The sequence below is a fragment of the Notamacropus eugenii genome, chromosome 1, assembly GCF_028372415.1.
Source record: "Notamacropus eugenii isolate mMacEug1 chromosome 1, mMacEug1.pri_v2, whole genome shotgun sequence".
Lineage (NCBI taxonomy): Eukaryota > Metazoa > Chordata > Mammalia > Diprotodontia > Macropodidae > Notamacropus > Notamacropus eugenii.
In genome coordinates this window covers 137,523,797-137,544,146 of record NC_092872.1, presented here as the reverse complement: position 1 = coordinate 137,544,146, position 20,350 = coordinate 137,523,797, and the positions used below count along the sequence as shown (strand labels likewise).

General features: G+C 38.2%; 1 protein-coding gene across 1 annotated transcript in view; it reads right to left on the bottom strand.

Moving 5' to 3' along the window:
- ADAM10 (ADAM metallopeptidase domain 10) overlaps window positions 1-19,697 on the bottom strand; it is a 141,123-nt gene extending 121,426 nt beyond the window's left edge. Inside the window, exon 1 of the mRNA XM_072615682.1 lies at window positions 19,324-19,697. Within this exon, the coding sequence (XP_072471783.1) occupies window positions 19,324-19,378 (55 nt within the window). The 5' untranslated portion in view covers window positions 19,379-19,697. The remainder of the gene's footprint in view (window positions 1-19,323) is intronic.
- Window positions 19,698-20,350: the final 653 nt, after the last annotated feature.

Sequence of the window (20,350 nt, the reverse complement as noted above, 5' to 3'; positions counted from 1 at the left end):
CAAATGTCTAAAAAAGAATGAATAAATTTAGGAGTTAATTTTTTTGGGGGGAAAAACAGATAAGCTATTAACTAATATGATTAATAAAAAGGAAACCAAATAACCAATATAAAAAATGTAAAAGGTGAATTAACAACCAATGAAGAGAAAAGAAAAGCAATTATTGGGAGCAATTTCACCTAATTATATACCATTGAAACTGACAATCTAAATAAAATGAATGAATATTAAATTGCTAAAAATAACAGAACAGGAAATAGAATACTTAAATAACCCTATCTTAGAAAAAGAAATCGAACAAGCCATAAATGAACTCCCTAAGAAAAAATTTCTAGGGCAGATATATTTACAGATGAACTTTACCAAACATTTAATAATTAATTCCAATACTACATAAACAGTTTGAAAAATTGGTGAAGAATGAATCCTACAAAATTCCTTCTAAAACACATCTATGGCTTTAATGCCTAAAACAAGGAGAATCAAAGCAGAGAAAACTATGGGCCAATTTCCCTTATTTTAAGTCAAACATTAAAAAGATAACAGCAATATATCACAAATATCAAACACTATAACTATACTGAATTAATATCAGGAATTTTCTCAAATAAAATTGATAAAAAATCAGGCAAAATTAAATCCAAGTGTATCAATTTATTACCAATGCATGCAATTGTGTAACAAATAAGATTCAAGAACCCTCAGTAGGTACAAGAACATCATATGTTAAATAATAAAACTTTCTTACAGTCAATAATGAGGAACAAGTCAAGTTACATAATCTTGAGAAGGAAGGGCATTTCTTCTTTCTGATGGACCAAAGCATGACAAAACCAGAGGGTACTAACCATACCAGAACCCTTTATGATAATTTCCTGAAATCACATGAACAAAGCTTTTATAAGAATATATAACTTTAAGGCACAAAATAAATGCTGTTCACAAGATGGAACTGGTTTGGTTCTTCCAATTCCCCATTTTGATCCTTGGGAAATCTCTTCCCCATGAATCACTTAGCAAAACTGCATAAGGTTCATTGCATGTTCAGGATTGATACTTTGAACATCATCGTAATCTATACTGCTTGTACCAAATCAATTTAAGTAAGCCTTAGTAGATATAAACTAGAACACAAAATCACAACAAGAAACAAAAGTACTATGGCCATGAGTATCACAAATCATAATCCCATGTTTCCTTCATTATAATCTCATATATTCCTTAAGAAGACAAACCTTGTTAAGCAGGCTCTATAGGTTAACTAAATCAGGATTTAGATTAAACCACTCAAAGGGTTCACATGCACTAATTTGGGAGGAGAGATTAATAACATAACACCAAGAAAACTCAATAAGTTTTGATAAAAACCAAGAACCAAAAGGCCAAAACAATATACAATGATCACTAATGAGTGGAATAGGTTTAGTGAAGATTTCTCACATTGTAATTCTTCTCCCAAGGGTGAGAATGACCAAGAGGCTCAAGGTTACAATATTTTTAGAGTGGAGTAGTTCCATATAAGGATATAAAACTGTGTAGTGCATTAGGGTCTCAATGATTGGATAAAACTTACATAATTCTTCGATGTCTTCATTTCAAAAGGGATTGGCTAGATTTCACGTCTAGAATGTAAGATCATATTCTCAGCTAATGAGGATAATGGTCAGTGGGGAGGGAGGGACTTGCATTAGAGTCTATATATATCACTGCTTTTCCTTTGTCTTCAGCTTTTCCTGCTCCAGACTAACTGGTAGAGGAATTGCCCTGCTTCTCGAGAATCAAATAAATAAACTTTCTGTCATCACTTTGAGAGGCCTCTGAGTAATTAATTTAAGTAGGGAATCTTGTCATCCCGCACACTAAGAATAACACTAATTCAGTAACCCACTCCCAAAGTTCATTAAGTGGCACTTTTCATCTTGAGTCCCTAGATGTCCCATGTAATTCTCTGATCTTTAGAAACATCTTGCACTGGACATCCAAGAATAGGTCTCATCCTCAAGGCAGCTCTGAAGGGGTTCTTCCTATGTGATTCTGCAAGTGACTTAGAACCAGAAAAGCAGATCTTCCTACGGTTTCAAGTCACCCACAGATAATCCCAGGCAACTCTGCTAAAATCTGCCAGTAACAAGACTTAATACAATTTAGTACAACTTCCTAAATTTGGCTTTCCAATAACTGGTTCATGTGGTAAAAAATCAGTTCAGACCTTATGGTTCTAAACCTATTAACAAAAGATCCATAAGAACTTCAAATTAGAAACCCATAATTTATCTGAAATTTCAAAGATTTCAATTTTTACTCCCCCCAAAAATGTCATTTACTTTTTCTATTTTTACCTAAGCCCTGTATGTGATATGGGCACTGACATCAAGAGGTGAACTCATAAAAGAGGACTCTTCGAAAAAAAAAAATCAACCAGGGTCTAACTTGGAAAAAGCTCTTCTTTGCAAATTTAAAAATTATCAAATGTTGGGGGTGTAAACTCAGTTTTCACGTGGACAGTCTCGGGCAGGTAAAGGTGAGGACTTCTAAACCTCAGAGTTCTCATGAGGCCCCCCCCAGGGAACAGCTGGGAATTGAGGCATGAAACACGGGCTCTCTCATGCATATCCACCTCTTCTCAGTGGAAAACTTGCTGGGGAGAGCATCCCACCCTTGAGATTGGCCCGTGGTCTGAGCACACCTGTTGTTGACTAGCTAGGGGCTGAGAGCACGCATGGTATTCACGTGCAAACTATGCGGTGAGAGAGCTTGAGTGGGGACAGGAAAGCCTGAAGGCGCTCTTCACGCTGAGGGGCCCTTGGAGGGAAGGGGGTCCCCCCCTCCTCCACTCCCATCCTCTTGATGTACGAACCTTGCCCCTTGGGAGGAGGAGGATTCCTCTCTCCTGAGGAAGAATTCACCCTGCACATGTAACCAAGACCCTGAATAAAGTCTAACCCTTGTTCGACTCTGGAAAGTCTCTTCTCTCAATACGTTTATCCGGTTGGCCACCAAAGACCAGTGAAAAGGTAAGACTCGGGTAGCTCATCGGCCTCTAGGCCGAACAATCAAAGACTTCAAAATTCGGAAAAGGCTATTTAAAATGTCATTACAGTTAAATCCAATGTTGAGAACTTGTTACCAAAACATACAGAAGGCTTGTATATCCCATTAGAAACATCTGGAAGCCAATCATATACATGTGTGTATATGTATATACATATACATACTGTTGCTCTCTCAAAATTGGCTATTCCACTTAAGAACTTTTACATCTGTGCCTTATTTTTTCCTTACCTATTTTGTCATATTCTCCTCTTACTAGGATATTATCTCCATATAATACTATTTCAAGGCAACTAAAAAAACTCATTTACCTAGTTACATATCCACATATAAGATCAGGAGTAATAACATTAAGATCTTTCACATTTTCATCCTATTATGGCAATTCAGATATTCTAGTACTAATTGATCTAGTATTGCAACAATAAAACTTCCACTGTTCACCTACACTGTTGAAGAGAAATATGCTATAAAAGGAAAAAGAAGGTACACTGTTGTGACAATATGAAGACTGTTCCCTCGAAGACACAGACTGACCTGATATAAGACATAATAAAAGGAAAAAAATCCCCTGAACTTTGATTTTAGGCTTAAGTCATATCCTGCCAGCTTTCATACAGCAAAGTTACACATAATTCAAAGGGCCACATAATCAAAAGCCAGGATGGCAAGTTTCCAGTTCAGAAAGCAAACAGAACAATGAGGAAACTGAGTCAAGAGGATCCTACTTTTGTGTACACAAGGCCATCCTCTCAACTTTTTCCTAGCAGAGACATCTACCTTTGCAGTTCTTAGACTGTGCTCCCTTTGGGCAGCACATGGCATTCCTTGTGAATGGTGGACTATTGACTTCCTGATAATACTACCTGAAATCAAAACTTTAATCAAATTACAATTCTATAAGATTTTTACCTCGAATAGCAAAAGTTTGCACAGGATAAGACTAGGTTATTACCTACAATAGGTAACAATAAGCAAACATGAGGACATTTCATTTATCCTTCATTTATAAATGAAAAATAATCACATTCTGGAGTTTCACATATATACAGTGAATACTATAGTTCACTAAATAGTTATGTATTGAAGTTACACGTATTTCCTTTAACAGATACAACTTCATAATTCTCAAAGGAAATGGCCAAATAATGCTAGATGAAACTCATTCCTTTTACTATAAGCAAACTTGTAAATGTCCCCAGTTTGGCTGGAGGAGGGTCCTAGTTCCTCAAACTTCAGTGCTTCAGAATTTTACAACATATGGTCAGCAAGACTGGTCAAATGTTATACCCAGGCCAAGTAGGAAATGCCAAGGAACTTCACAGATAAAGATAACTTGAAGAGGACTTTGTTATTCTTTATCCCAACAGTTAACATTATTATTATATCCATTTTAGCAAAAAATGTACCCCTATTAACTATTTAACAGCTTCCAAACATTTTGTCACATCTGTTAATAGTTTAATTCATGATCTAAAACATAAGATCCCATAGCAGGTGATTAGGGGACCCCCTCAGGTGCAATTAGGGAGCACTGAAAATAAGGGTTAACGTAATCTAACCCCAGGGGGGGGGCAATGAGTAATTTCTTTTAAAAGAGGGTGGAAGACAAAATAAGTTTGGAAACCTCTAAAACACCATTTGAATTAAAAGAGAAGTTGTGGAATATCAACATTTCTGGTACAATGGCATAACAAATTTCACAGTATGAGAAAATGTTTAGAATACAATAATGTACATGATATCATGTATTTAAACATGAAACAAAACTTAATTACCAATAAGGTGACATTAATGCCATTGAATGTATTTCAAAATCCTCTTACAGAGAAAATCACTCATTTTCAGCATTTTATATTGACTGCAATCAAAACCAATATGGTAGACTTACATTTATTAACATTTATATAGTTTTCCACATTCCAGGCACCATGCTAACTAAACACTCTACAATCATATGATCCTCCCGACAACCCTGGGAGGTAGATGCTATTATTACTATCCCTGTACAGATTAGGAAACTGAGGTAAACAGAGGTGAAGCAATCTACACAACAGTCACACTGACAAGAAATTTCTGAAACAGGCCTGAACTCAGGCTTTCTGATTCATACTGTCAATTATATTTGGCATTTATTTCTGATTTACTTCAATTATCCTAAAAGGAGAACACATTTCACTGTAAATGAGACCATATACTTTAGGTTCAGGACAAAATTTCAACCAAATCAAGTCTGCATTCATAATTTTCTTTAACTTCAAATTATACAGCCAGTTATTTCTCCTGACAAAGATTTAGTGACAGTCTTGCATTTCTGCCCCTCTTTAATTATGAATGTAAATTCCCTACACAAGGTCTAAAACATACCCTTCTAAAAGTGCTTCAAAGTAAAAATTTTGCTATGTTATCATTAAATAATTTAAGGCTGCAATTACATCTCCATATTTTCCATATCATAAGGAATAATCAAAATTCCTCATATCCTTTTTAATCTAAATTAGATAAGAGCCCTTTACATTCAAACCTATTTTTACACTAGCAGTGCAGACCACAACTTCTTAACTTCATCTGTCTTATTTCTTTCATATTCTGCATCTAGAAAGTTGCTTAATTTCCCTAGTCTTTATTTCCTAAGTATATCTCAGACTAGCAATAGAAATAATCTTCATTCCACTGAACTTTTCCATTTACAATTTAAGCATAAGTGTTATAGTGCTTCTAACTCACATAAACAATTAAGTTCTGTTATACAGGTCAGAGAAGTAAACACAAAACATTCCTCCAAATTAGAGCTTTCTTACTTTTAAGTTGCTCCCTGATTAAAAATCTTTTCTCTTATCTGTCAGTTTCAACATAACTTTCATAGTTTTATTCTTATTTTTCCTTAAATGAATTCAACAAAGTGGTACCTCAAAACTCACTAAAACATTTCACCATTTATAAAAGCTTTCAAATCACAATTTGGAAATTCACAGTAGCAAAATTAGATTTCAGTTACAAATTTAGTCTCCAATTAGCTTACAATAACATAAAGTTCTACAAATTGGGAACAAAGATTCCCTTCCTTCTTCTCTGCATCTGTCTGCTTTTCTAGCTTGGTCAGAGTTAGAAGGGCAGAGAGAGAGATCAAGACTTGCCCTTTGAAAGTTCCTCAGAAAAATACATTCTTTTTCTTTTGGCTAATCAAGCCACAGGAAGAAGTTGACAACACTGACAGAAATATGGACAATAAGACACAGACACAACTGTACTTACTAGAAAGCCTTTTCCTTATCTCCTAGTGAAAGTTTAATCAAAAAGTCAGTGTGCACAATTTCCTAAAAGCAATGCCAAAATCTTTCATGGGTCCTTTAAGAAGCAGCGGGGGCATGATCCTTTAGAAAGGGCATCCCAGCAAAACCAAGTTCATTTGGTGGGGTGGGGTTCTTCAGTGGACAATTTCAAATTCTTTAATATAAGTTAATCAAAAGTGCTGAATTTAAGCCACCTGAATCCCTTACAGTTCAAAATAATTTATCAGATGAATCCCTTGCAGTTTTAGACCACATTTCATATAATAATAGCTCACTTCTTTTGTCATTTCAGATTGAGCTGGGAACTTGCACTGGATATATGAAATAAAATTTGCTACTACCAGATTCCATAATTCCCTTAAAGAAATTTCCTGCAGGTGCCTCCCTACAAATGTAGAGGCTCATATGTAGGTATTTACCTTGACTTGGAAAAATTTGAGATTGAGAATAAGAGAGAATCTAACCTCCAGGACAATCCTCCATAGAAAAGTCTCTCAGTGTGTTCTAGGGAATTTGTCTAAGAGGCTGTCTTGGGGGCGAGGGTCCCTCTCTCTCAATCTCCTGGCTGGCTCACTGTCACTAGTGAAATAGATAAGGACTGAGGCAATTAAATTCAAGCAGATCAATTTATTAGCAAGGCATGCAGTTGCATAACACATCAGATCCAAGAACCCTCAGGAGGCACAAGGACACCAAACTATTTACTTTCTTATAGTCTTATATAGTTCTTATAGGAACAAATCAAGTTACATAATCTTGAATAACAAGGGCATTTCTTCCTCCTGATTGGCCAAAGCATGACAAAAACCAGAGGGTACTAATCCCAAACTGTACCAGAATATTTTGTGGTAACTCTGGAATCACATGAACATAGCTTTAACAAGAATATATAACTTTAAGTCACAAAATAGATGCTGTTCACAAGATGGAGTTGGTTTGATTCTTTCAGAGTGCGGGGCTGGTTCAATGTTAAGAAAACTATAAATATAATGATAGTGTTAATAACAATCCCAACAAAAATTATGTCATTTCAATAAACAGAGAAAACAGCTTTTGACAATATATAACAACTCATTCCTGATAAAAACACTAGAAGACAAAGGAATAAAGGATAGTTTCTTTCAAATAAGTAGTACTTATCTAAAAACCCCTCAGAACAACTTTAAATAATGCCTCAAAACAAATTCTGGAACGGCAGAATCAACAAAGGTTAGGTTTAAAAAAATTTCTCAGCCCAAGACAACTTAGGAAGTCAGCAGGAAAGTTCTATTGCACCAAGGTGAGAGTGGAGGGCAGTCCACAGCAAACCCAAAGCAGATCTTGGGAGTGAATGAAATCAGGCAGCAGCTGCTTCCAGAGCTCTCAAGCACAGAGGTGGCAACAGTAACAGAATCAGACAATTGGTCAAAAGATTACAGTGGTCTCTTTGGTGCCAGTGGGGGCAGGACTCTGCTGCTTTGCCCATACTGGGATCCTGGTGGCAGTCCCAGGATGAGGAACCCTAGCACACCAGAGCTTGTGGTCACAGTAAAGTGGGGACCCTCCTCACAGTTCCAGGTCAGAAAAGAGTGCTTGTAGTTGCTTACAGGCCAGGAGAGTAGTAAATACACCTCTCCTTAGACCATACCACCTTGGAACAACTGCAGATTCACAAGTCTCTAGAAGAATCTCTGAATGTAGGTGCACAAAACCCCTGAAACTTAGGAAAGTACCTTATCCACCCTGGAAGCAGAAACCCACTTTAAGAAAGAGTCAAGAAATAGTCTGGAAAAATGAACAAATGAGAAAAAAATTCTGACTACAGAAAGTTATTATAGTGACAAGGAAGATCAAAACACACACAGAAGAAGACAACAAAGTCAAAATGCCTACATCCAAAAAAGCCTCAAAGAAAAATATGAATTGGTCTCAGGTCATGGAAGAGCTCAAAAAGGATTTTAAAAATCAATTAAGAGAGGTAGAAAAAAAGTGGGAAGAGAAATGAGAGTGATGCAAGAAAAGCATGAAAAAGTCAACCGCTTAGTAAAGAAGACACACACACAAAAATACCGAAGAAAGTAACATCTTCAAAAACTTCTGGTCAAATGGTAAAAAAGAATCCAAGAAGAATGCCCTGAAGAACAGAATTGGCCAAATGGAAAAATACAAACAATAATTAACTGAAGAGAAGAACTCCTTAAATAGTAGAACTGGTCCAGTGGAAAAACAGGAGCAAGAGCTCATTTGATGATATCAAAAAGCAATAAAACAAAATCAAAAGAATGAAAAAATACAAGATAATGTGAAATATCTCATTGGAAAAACAACCATCAAGGAAAATATATCTAGCAGAATTCACTTAAAAATTATTGGACTATCAGAAAGCAATGATCAAAAAAAACCAAAAAACCGAGAGTCTAGACATCATCTTTCAAGAAATTATCAAAGAAAACTGCCCTGACAGTCTAAAACCAGAGGATAATATAGAAATTGAAAGAATCCACTAGTCACCTCCTGAAAGAGATCCCAAAATTAAAACTCCCAGGAATATTACAGCAAAATTCCAGAGCTCCAAGGTCAAGGAGCTGCAAAGCAGCCAAAAAGAAGCAATTCAAGTTATTATAGAGCCATAATTATCTACATTAAAGGTTCAGAGGGCTTAGAATATGATATTATGAAGTGTAATGGAGTTAGGATTACAAGCAAGAATCACCTACCCAGCAAAAATAAATATAATCCTTCAGGGGGACAACTGGACATTCAATGAAACAAAGGACTTTCCAGCATTCCTGATGAAAAAAAGACCAGAGCTGAACTGAAAATCTGACTTTCAAATGTAAGACTCAAAAAGCACAAAAAGATAAACAGGAAAAGGAAATCATAAGGGATTTAATAAGGTTAAACTCTTTACATTGCTGCTTCGGAAAATTATTCTTATAATTCATAGGAACTTTTTCATTATTAGGGTAGTTAGAAGGACTATATAAACAGAGGACACAGGTGTGAAATGAATGATGAGATGATGCCTAAAAAAATAAAATTAAGGGGTGAGAAGGAATGCACTGGTAGAAAGGGAAAGGGAGAGGTAGAATGGGATAAATTATCTCACATTACAGCAGCAAGAAAGAGCTTTTACAATAGAGGGGAAGATAGTGAAAGTGGCAAACACTTAAGCCCTTACTCTCATTATTGGAATTAATTTAAAGAGGGAACAATACACTCTCATTTGGGTATAGAATTCTATCTTACACTACAGGAAAGCAAGAGGGAAAGGGGATTGGGGAAGAGTTGGAGATAAGGGAAGGTAGATTGAGGGAGATGGTAGTCAAAAGGAAAATATTTTTGAGGAAGGACTGAGTAAAAGGTGAGAGAAAACAGAATAAAAAGGGGGAAAATAAGATGGAGGGAAATACCATTAGCAATAACAACCAAAGAATATTTTGAAGAAAGTTGCTCTGATAAAGGCCTTGTTTCTCACATACATAGAGAACTGAGTCAAATTTGTAAAAATAAGAGCTATTCCCCAACTGATAAATGAACAAAAAGATATGAACAGTCAGTTTTTCAGATGAAGTTATCCAAGCTATCTATAGTCCTATCAAAAAGTGCTCTAAATCACTACTGATTGGAGAAATTCAATTCTGAGGTACTACCTCAAATCTGTTAGATTGGCTAACAACATAGAAAAGGAGAATAACAAATATTGGAGGGGATGTAGGAAAACAGACTCATTAATGCATGCTGGTGAAGCAGTGAACTGATTCAACCACTATGTAGAGCTATTTGAAACTATGCCCAAAGGACTATAAAAAGATGCATATTCTTTGACCTAGCAATACCACTAACCAGATCTGTATCCCAAAAGAGATTTTTAAAAAAGGAAAATGACTTACATGCACAAAAATATTTATAGCAACTCTTTTCTGGTGGTAAAGTATTGAAAACTGAAGGGATGCCCATCAATTGGGAAATGGCTGAACAAGTTGTGGTGTATGATTGTGATGGAATGCTATTCTGTTATAAGCAAGAATGAGCAAGATGCTCTTGGAGAAATTTGACTTACATGAACAAAGTGAAGTGAGCAGAACGAGAACATCCATATACAGTAACAGCAATATTGTAAGATGATCAACTGTGAATAACTTAGCTATTCTCAGGAATATAATGATCCAAGACAACTCTGAAAAACTTATGAAGAAAAATGCTATCCATAGTCAGAGAAAGAACTGATGGAATCTGAATATCAAAGCACTTTTTTTTTTTACTTTATTTTTCTTGGATTTTTTTTTTTTGGTTTTTGTTTTCTTTTATAACATGACTAATATGGAAATGTTTTGCATGACTATACATGTATAACCTATATCAAATTACGTGCTTTCTCAATCAGAGGGTTGGGGAAGGAGGAGAGAATTTGGAACTCAAAATTTTAAAACTGAACGTTAATGTTTTCACATGTAATTGGGGGCAAATAAAATACTAAATAAGGAAAAGCAGAAAAGAACAGAGTTAAATATAAACACAAGAATCCAGAGAAATCTAGAAAGATTGTAGTGTTAACATTTTAACAGGAAAGAAGAAACAAGTGACCCTTTAGAACACAAACATCTTCAAAGGGTATTGAGGAAGTTAAGTAAGAAAAATTCAAGGGGAATGAGGGAGAGAGAGTTCTATTCTGAGAGTCTGAATAAGAAAAAGATAAGGAAGAACACTGAGGAAGGAGTAGGGAGTCTGGGCATTAGATGAACTTCAATTTTATTCAAAACAACAAAGGCTGGGCAAACACACATGAAACACATTTTGAGGTAGAAATACATCAAACTCAACAGAGAAACAAGCAAGGATTGTAGGGGAAGGAGAGGAGGAAAAAACAGGGAATACTCATAAGCAAAACAAACCTCTTCCTAATCAGAAAGTAGGATTAAAAGGGGTACAGGGGAAGGGAAAAAAGAACTACAATCTAAGAGAGTACTTTAGATTGCCTCACAGACATTTGAGGAATGTCTGAACTAATTGTATGTCTATCTAATGGAATATTACTACACCATAAGAAATGATAGACAATTTTACAGACTGTCTGAGTAGCGTGAACTGATGCAACGTCAAATAAACAATTTACACGTAGGACTACAACACTATAAATAAAAACAACTATTAAAGACTTACAAACAATGATGAATACACTAACCAATCATGATTTGACCTATGATGAAGCATGTTACTCCACTACCTGAGAGAGTTCATGAACAGAAGGTGTAGAAATGTATTTTTGGACGTGGACACTGCATGCATTAATTTTGCTTGACTATGCCTTCTCTTGGTTACAATTAGGGAATTAACAGACATCAATAACAAGGCAGTGGCAAGAGTGATGCTCCTCCCAGTCAGTCAGAAAGAAGGCCAATGAAACTTTTTTTAAATGCACAAAAGACAGAATAAAATTCATAAGGAAGCATGTACAAATAGGACAGCTCTGTAAATAATGTGCAGAATTATATGCTTTTTTTTTAAAGCAAATAGTGTGACATAGAAATTCAGTTTCATAATCTTCTTTGGTTCTGCTATGAATATGAATGTTATTTTTTTGGAGGTTCAAGTTTAGAATAAAGATGTTTCAAAATTTTTAAAAGGTTACTGCTAATAGAAGATGACAGAAGTAATAAGTATTTATTAAGCTTGCTATTATTATATGTCAGTCATTGTGCTAAGCAATAGGAATATCCAAAAAGAGCAAAAAAAAAAGTTCCTGCTTTCAAGGAGCTCACAATCTAACGGAGCAGACAACATGCAAACAAATATGTACAAACAAGATACAGAGCAGAAAAATAAAGATAACCAACAGAGAGAAACACTAGTATTAAGGGGGACAGGGAAAACTAAGAAACAGAAGGTGGAATTTAAACTGAGACTTAAAGAAACACATGAGGAAAAGGGAGTGGTTAATGCAGGAGTAGGGATGGAGAGTCTTGTGTGAGGAACAGTCAAGAAAGTCAATGAATTAGAGTACATGTAGGGGAGATAAGGTATACAAAACTGGAAAGCAGGAAGGGATCAGTTTATAAAAGGCTTTAAAATCAAAAGACAGGATTTTCTACTGATCCTGGAGGTGATAGGGAGTCACTGAAATTTGCTAAATGGGGGTGGAGGGGGGCAAGGGATATGACATAGCCAACACTTGCACTTTAGGAAGATCACTTTGATAGCTAAGTAGAAAATGGTCTACAGCAGGAAGAGACATGAGGCAGACTACTGCAATAGATGATGAGGTGATGATAGTGGCTTGCAAGAGGTGATGAGGGCCTGCACCAGAGTGGTGGCAATGTCAAGGAAGAGAAAGAGGCAGAATCCTTGAAAAGGTTGAAATGGAACAGGTTATTGAAGGCTTTAAAAGCCCTTGGTAGAATAGATTGTATATAAAGGTTGAGAGAGGGAGAAATAGAGAATAATAGCTAAGTGATAAGCCTGGGTGAATAGGAGAATGGATCTGCCCATTCCTCTAGGGAATTTAGGAAGAGGGTAGGATTTGGGAGAAAAGATAGTAAATTCAGTTTTGGACATTTTGAGTTTAAGATATCTAAAGAAATTTTAGTTCCAGATGTCTCATAAACTGAGACACTTATTTTATGGAGATGCAAGATTGGAGATCAGGAAATAGGTTAGGGTTGGATAAATAGATCTGAGGACTATCTGTATAGAGATGATAACTGAATTCATAGAACCTGAGATCACCAAAGTATTACAGAAGCAGAAGAGGGTCTTAAGACTTAGAAATGATAAATTAAATATAATACCACTAATAGTTTTACCCAGAAAATGTCCAAGAATAGAGACTACGTGTGTGTGTGTATGTATATATATAGTTATCATCATCTACTTTACAACCATTAAGATCTTCAACCACTTCTTAATAGAGGAGCTACTTTTAATTTTTCAAAATTTTATAATCCCTGCTAGAGAGAAGTAGTGTGCTGAGAATGTCCTCAGCATTTCAGCTAACAGGACTAAAAGTCATCTTTCTCTCCTCCCCAGAAGCCATAGGGAAAAAAAAAACATGGTAGCAACAATGTACTATTGTACCAATGTCAGACATACAAGACTCCTAAACTTAGGCAATAGAATGACCAATAGATTTTAAGTCAGAAGGCAAGAATGTGAATCCTACCTCTCCTATAAATTGCTTTTATGATATTAGGCAAGTCACCTAAATTCTCTGGGCCTCAGTTTCTTCATCTATTATATGAGAAGGTTGGTTCAGATGACCTCTGAGGTCCCTTTCCACATTAAAATGCTCTGGTGCTACAACTTCATTCCATTATAACGGCAAATAAATGAAATGATTCTTATTTTTCTTTCTTTAGGAAAAAAAAACCGAACCAGAACACTAAATGGCCCTGACTTTTTTTTAAATCTTAAAAGAGTTGCCTAGCCAGTATAATTCTGTCAAAAGTGAGGCTTGAACCTAGGTCTTTCTGACTTAGAAGATAACTCTGTCCTTTATACCATGCTGCCCCTTTCAGTACAGATAGCCTGAAACAAGATAACACTCTTCACAATCAAGTTTGATAAACAGGTTGCCTCTGTCAGCTGTTGAAAGGAAACCAGGTCTATCCCCTCCAATTTCTCTGGCAAACTGAATTAAGTGTGGAACAACTTGTCTTCAAGATCAGAACTTTAAGACCAAAAGCTGCTTCAAAGCCTATAGAACAAAAATTAAATACAAAGCAGTCTTTAGAATTAAGTACCAAAGCAAAACACAGGGCTGAGTTTCTATCACCAAACTATCACTATATCAAATAACCACAGCCCCTAAAACTTCAGAGCCTTCAGAAATCTAAGCAAATAAAAAGATTCTCTCAAATTACTATCCCAAATATTAATAACCTCATGTTTCAAAATTTTAACACTAAATATTCTCAATATCAATAATACTCCAAATAGTAATGTCAAATTAATATTTCCAAAGTATAGGCCTGACCATGTAATTTCCTTACTCAAAAATCTTTAGTGACTTCTTATTCTCTCTCTAAGATAAAAAACAGACTCATCAATCTAGTATTTAAAGTCCTCTAAAATCTGTCTTCAAACTAAATTTCCATACTACTCTTCTTTATGCCTCCTATGCTCTAAACAAACAAGCCTAATAACTCGTCCCCAATCTCAGCTTGCACACCCCTCCTGATCTTTGCCTCTCAGAATTTCCAAACTTCCTTTAAAGCTCAGCTCAAGTACTTCTGCCTGATCCACCATTCATGAGCCCCTTCCTAGTGCTCTCATTCTCCTACTCTTATTTTGTAATATATATCTTACCTGTATATGTTTCAGAAACCTAGAAAAATGTATACTTCTTGAAAGCAGAGTCTGTTTTATTTTTTGCATTTGTACCTAATAAACAGTAGGCATTTAATAAGATGTTGAACTGCTGTAAGGACTTACAAATCACAAAAACCTCTCTGTCTAAAATGGTTACAATAGAGAAGTCCCAAAATTCTTCCTGAATATATTACTAATCAGAATAAAGCCCAAGTATTTTTACTGTAGTAGCAGACAAAGGAAAACAAAAGATCATGTGAAAGATGTTGCAGAAGGTTTCTGCAAACAAAGGTTTGCTCAGCCAAGGGAGTCCATGGAACATGTGTTGGTGTGAGGACAGCCACAAAGGTTAAGCTTCAGAAAGACTAAGTGTTAGGATGCCATAAGCTTCTCTCTTTCTCCCAAAGAACTCCAGAGACTGGGAGTGGGGGGCAGAAGAATTGCTAATTATTATTTGGTGGGATAAGCTTACACATATAGTAGAGATGATCATTGGTTTTCAAATACTATGCCAGTAGAGTAAAAGCTCTGGCAAGTCCAACTAAATTAAAACAGACTCCATGCCTGTAGAAGTGAAAGAATGAACAATACCGGACTGCTTACAGGATAATAAATTTGCCCCACACCCTAATACCCCCTTCCCCATAAGAATTAGTAATTAAACAAAGTATAAAGCTGATCATGGAAAACAAAAGGGATGATTTTGATTACGAAAAATTGAAAAGCTTTCATACAAGTAAAATCAATACAGCGAGAACCAGAAGAAAAAGTTATGGGGAAGAGTCTTTACAACAAATTTCTGGGATAAAGGTATGATATCCAAGAAATGAAGGGAACTGATAAAAATATAAAAACAACTGGCATTTCCCAACAAATAAGTGGTTAAAGGATGGAACAAGAAGATGTCAAATGAAGAAAATGAAAGCTATCAACAATCATATTAAAAAATAAAACAATCACAATGCAAATTAAAACAACTTATACCTCATATCCATCTGACTGGAAAAGAGACCAAAATAGGACAACAGTAATTTTTTGAATAGTTGTACAAAGATAGACACACTAATAATGCACTGTTGGTGGAGCTATAAACTGTTCCAACTATTCTGAAAAGCAAACTGGAAACATATTCAAATAGTAACTACACTCTACATAACCTCTGACATGGCGGTAACACCATTAGATATATATATATTCCCCCCCCAAAAAAAAATCAAAGACAAAGGGAAGGGACTCCTTTTTTTCAAAATATTTATAGCAGCACTGTTTGGTGTAGCAAAAAAACAGAAACAAAGTGACAGCCCATAAATTTGGGAATGGCAGAGCAAATGTTACAATGAAAGCAACAAGATATTATAGTACTCTAAGAAATGACAGATTCAGAGAAAACTGGTTAAGATTCACAGGACTTGAAACAGAGTAAAGAGAGCAGAGGGAGCAGTTAGATGGTCCAGTGAATACAGTGCTGGAGTCAGGAAGACCTGAGATCTCAGACATTTACTAACTCTATGGCTCTGAAGAAGCCGCTTAACCTCTCTGGCAAATCACTCCAGTACCCTTGCCAAGAAAACCCCTCAGACAGTATTGGTGTACTATGGTATGGTCTACAGGGTCAGGAAGAATCAGACAGGACTGAACAACAAAATGAGCTGAAGAACCATAGAACCACGTATACACAAGAAGTATAATAATGTAAAGAAACTGTAAAAGACTTCAGTATGCCGATCAATTCAGTTATCAATACGGACTTTCTAAGACTGATGAGGAGCAGCTTCTTAATTCTTGGCAGAGAGGTGAAGTAGAGGTGCAGAATGAGACATACATTTTCAGTGACAATGTGTTCATTTGTTCTGCTTGATTTTATTTGCTTTGTCAAACACATTTGTCAAAAGAAGGGAGGGTGAGTTGGTAGCTAGGGGTATAGATGCAAGGAAATAAAGAAAAAAGCATCAGAAGAACATTTTAAAATACACAAAAAAGTAGAAGTTCAGAAGGGGAAACAAACAGAAAACAAATTATGTTAATTTAATATGTATTTTAAAAAACTGTGTTTTTCATTTACAATCCTTTCCTCATCTTTGTGTATTGAAATGTTCACATTTATTGACATAATTTCATAATTTTTAAAGAATTTTAATTTTAAAACACCTTTTAAAAAGTCCTCTTACTCAATACTCAAAAGTTTTCCTACTAATTTTTAGAAGAAATCAGAGATCCTTAAAGTGTTGAAATAATTATCTTTTTCAAAGCACTTTTCATGTAGGATTCTCTTGCTCCTCTCCACTAATAGATTAGGAAACCTCAGCTCAGTGACTAAAATTAATTGACGGACCTCAAGTCACACAACCAGGAAGTGTCCAATTTACTCACCAAGTTCTGCTCATTCTACGGGAAGCAATTTTTCCACTAACTACCCTACTTACAAATTCTGATTTCTTAAAAAATAAATATTAAAATAAGATATTGTGTTATAAACAGGCTATAAAAGATTACACATGTTTAGACTTTAAATAGCTAGAATAAGAAACTGGAAGAAATACCATTATTTTGAAATGTCACAAAAAAGTATTCCAGTAACTACTATTTAACAGCTCAGCATTTCAAATATTATCCCTTTTGATTCTCATAAAAACCCTGGGAAGTAGGAGCTATTATTATCCCCATATACAACTGAGGAAACTGAGGCAAACCAAGGTTAAATGACCTGCCCAGAGTCAAGCGATTAATAAATGCCAGAGGCCAGAGTTTAATTCAATTATTTCTGACTCCAGGCTGTCCCACCTATCAATTTTAAAAGTATTCTTCTAAAAAGTACTATCTCTAAAAGTATACTTTTGTAAAGTATTGTCTGCCCAAGAACTATTAACTTGATGCCAATTTTAAATTGAAAAGTACCAGTATTTGGGGAATTTAGCTGAAGAAAGAAAATGTGAGGTCACTAAGACTGAAATTACATGATATTTCTTGAGACAGGCTCTTGCTTCTGATGATCATGATTTAACTGCCCTTTTCCCATCCAACACCTCATATGTATTAATTCTCACACATGGTCTTTATTTTTTTTTTAATGGAATTTTTGTTATATAGCATACACAGTACTAACTCAACAGGACTTCCCAGTATTCTACATGTTGAATTAAGAACAATCTCCTCAAAAATAAAAATTGTAAAAATTAAAAGAAAAGTTGTGACTTGCCTAAAATCATAATGGAATCACATTATAAGAGCAAGAAGGAATCTTAGAAACCTCGTATTTCATGAACTACCTTTTAATACTAACAAGCTAAATTTCATAACATCAGACCTACTTCTTCTACTCAATATTTAAAACAAAATTACATATGAAATTCATAATTTTCCCTAAAATCCTAGTTCTGAAAATAAACACAGAATTCTAAAAATTCTAGCCTCTAAAAATATCTTCCCAATCCAGGTCTAAAATAGATCCTTTCGATTCTTGGATACAACGTTTGACCACTGTTACTTATAAGTCTCCACTGACTAAAAGCATAAAAGCAAGATGTTTGAGGCAACGTGCCAGATATTTGTATCACTGTCAACTCTATTAAACCAAAGCATTTATGAAAAAAAAAAGTGTCCCAACGATCTAATGTTTGTAAACACACTTTGCAAAGGATTAACAAGGGAGAGGAAAAGTTGCCCACAGAGCTCATTACACACAAACACCAAGACTGATAAAATCAGCTCCATACCCATTCAAACAACCATAATTTAGTATTCCTAAAAGTACTCGTTTGGAAGGGGGAAAACGGTCTGTGACTTCTCGGACGAGCTACTAACAACGGTCTGCCTCACTGCTCCACCCTAAGAGTTTTGGGAAACTGCGGTCCACCCTCCCAACTGGTCCTCCGGAGGCCCTCCTCTAGGACTCGGCCACAATTCTGGTTCGAGGAAACTCCCCCCCAGCGGAGAAGCCTGCGCCAACAACAAGCCCCAGGATCGGATCCCCGGTCGGACCCGGCGCGTGCGGGGCTGCCCGGCGCGTGCGGGGCTGGCCGGCCCCGGCTTCTCCGCGGGAGGTCTCCGGGGGGCCGAGGTGGCAGCATCCCGGACCAGAAGGGGAGGGGGGAAGGGGCCAGAAATGTCACTGGGTCACTCCGCTCCCCCAGCGCGGCCTCCAGGCACAGGAGCTGGGTCTGGACCTCGGCGCCAAGTCCACAACAATACGAGGCCAGGCAAACGGCAGAACTTCCCACCAGTCTCCGCGGCCGCCGGCCGGGCGCAGACAGCACACACAGCTCCAAGGTTGGGGACGAGGGAAGAGTGAAACCAGAGGCAAGCGGGGCGCCAGGGCGGTGGGGGCAGCGCTCCCGGGCCTGCCCGGGAGGGGGGCAGCCAAAGCAACGCCGAGCGCCGCCCCCACCAGCCGCCGGCCCCCTCGCTCCCCCGGGGGATCCCGATCCGCACGGGCTGAACGCCCCACCTCCACCCCGACACACCCGAGAGAGGACCGGGGTGGGGGGCGGGAGGGATGCGCCCCCCCCCCCCCGCCTGGACCGCAGGAGGCGGAGAGGACGGAGGGGGCCGCGCCGGCCCGCCCCGCACGGGGGGTAGCCCGCGGGCTCCGGGCGCGAGGGACAAAGGGGAGGGGGAGGGCAGCGAGCGGGAGGAGCGCCCCGGAGCCCCCCCCCGGCCCGCGGGCCCCGAGCCCCGCGATGCCGCCGTGCCTCACCTCCGAGCCCCGCCGCCCAGGAGAGAAGCAGAATTAACACTCTCAGCAACACCATCTTCCGCCGCCGCTGCCTTCGCCGCCGCCGCTAGCCCAGGCCCCGCCGCCGCCTCCTCACGGGTTAACAACAGCACATTGATCCGAAGGGAGAAACTGAAGGGGCTCGTCCGGAGCCTCCGCGGGAACCCGGGACCCTCCCCCGGCCGCTGGAGCCGCCAAGCACCTCCTTCTCGCTCTACTTCGGCGGCCGGTGGCGCTCCCAGCACCTCCGAAGCAGGGACCTCCCTCCCCCCCACTTCCTTGTTTCCTTCCTTCTCCCTTTTCCTTCCCTCCCTCCCTTTTCCCTCCTCTGCTTCCCTCCTCTGCCCCCTCCCCCCGAGCCCTCGACCTCCGCCTCCTTCCTCACCACGTGACGCGCGGGCGGCCAACGGGCGCCACGGGGCCGCACCCGTCCCTCCCCCTCCCTCCGCTGCCCCGCGTGACGCGCGCTCCTTCTTTGACTACACGGACCACCGCCGCGGTTTCCTATTCCCCAACCCTGAACCCGGTTCTCACTCGCCGACGTAGCCCCTCCCCCAGAGAGGCGTGGCCTCGTCTGGCCCCTCCCCCAAACCCCCCCCTCCCCGGAGCAGCGGAGCGGCGCACGCTGCGAAAGAGTGCCCTCCTCCGCCTTAAAGCCACAGAGGCCTCCGGATTTGATTTGATTTTTTAAAAGCAAGTATTCATACTTAGTTAAAATGGCATAGTAGCCAATGCGGTATGGACCTCTTCCCACTTCCAGACTGTAACGTAGACGTACTTTTTGGTTGCTTAGATTTTATTGGTAGGTTATGATCCATACATTTATTTCTCACTGTATTCCTTCCCCAGCGCTTCCCAGAGAGCTATCCTCATGATAAAGAATAAAAAAATAAAAAGTTCTGCAAAACTAAATAACATTTAAAAAAAGGCCTAACTTTATATGCACATCTGTGGCTCTTCAAAGTTCTGCAAAAGAGCTTGTTCTTTACAATTTCAAAACGTTCAATTT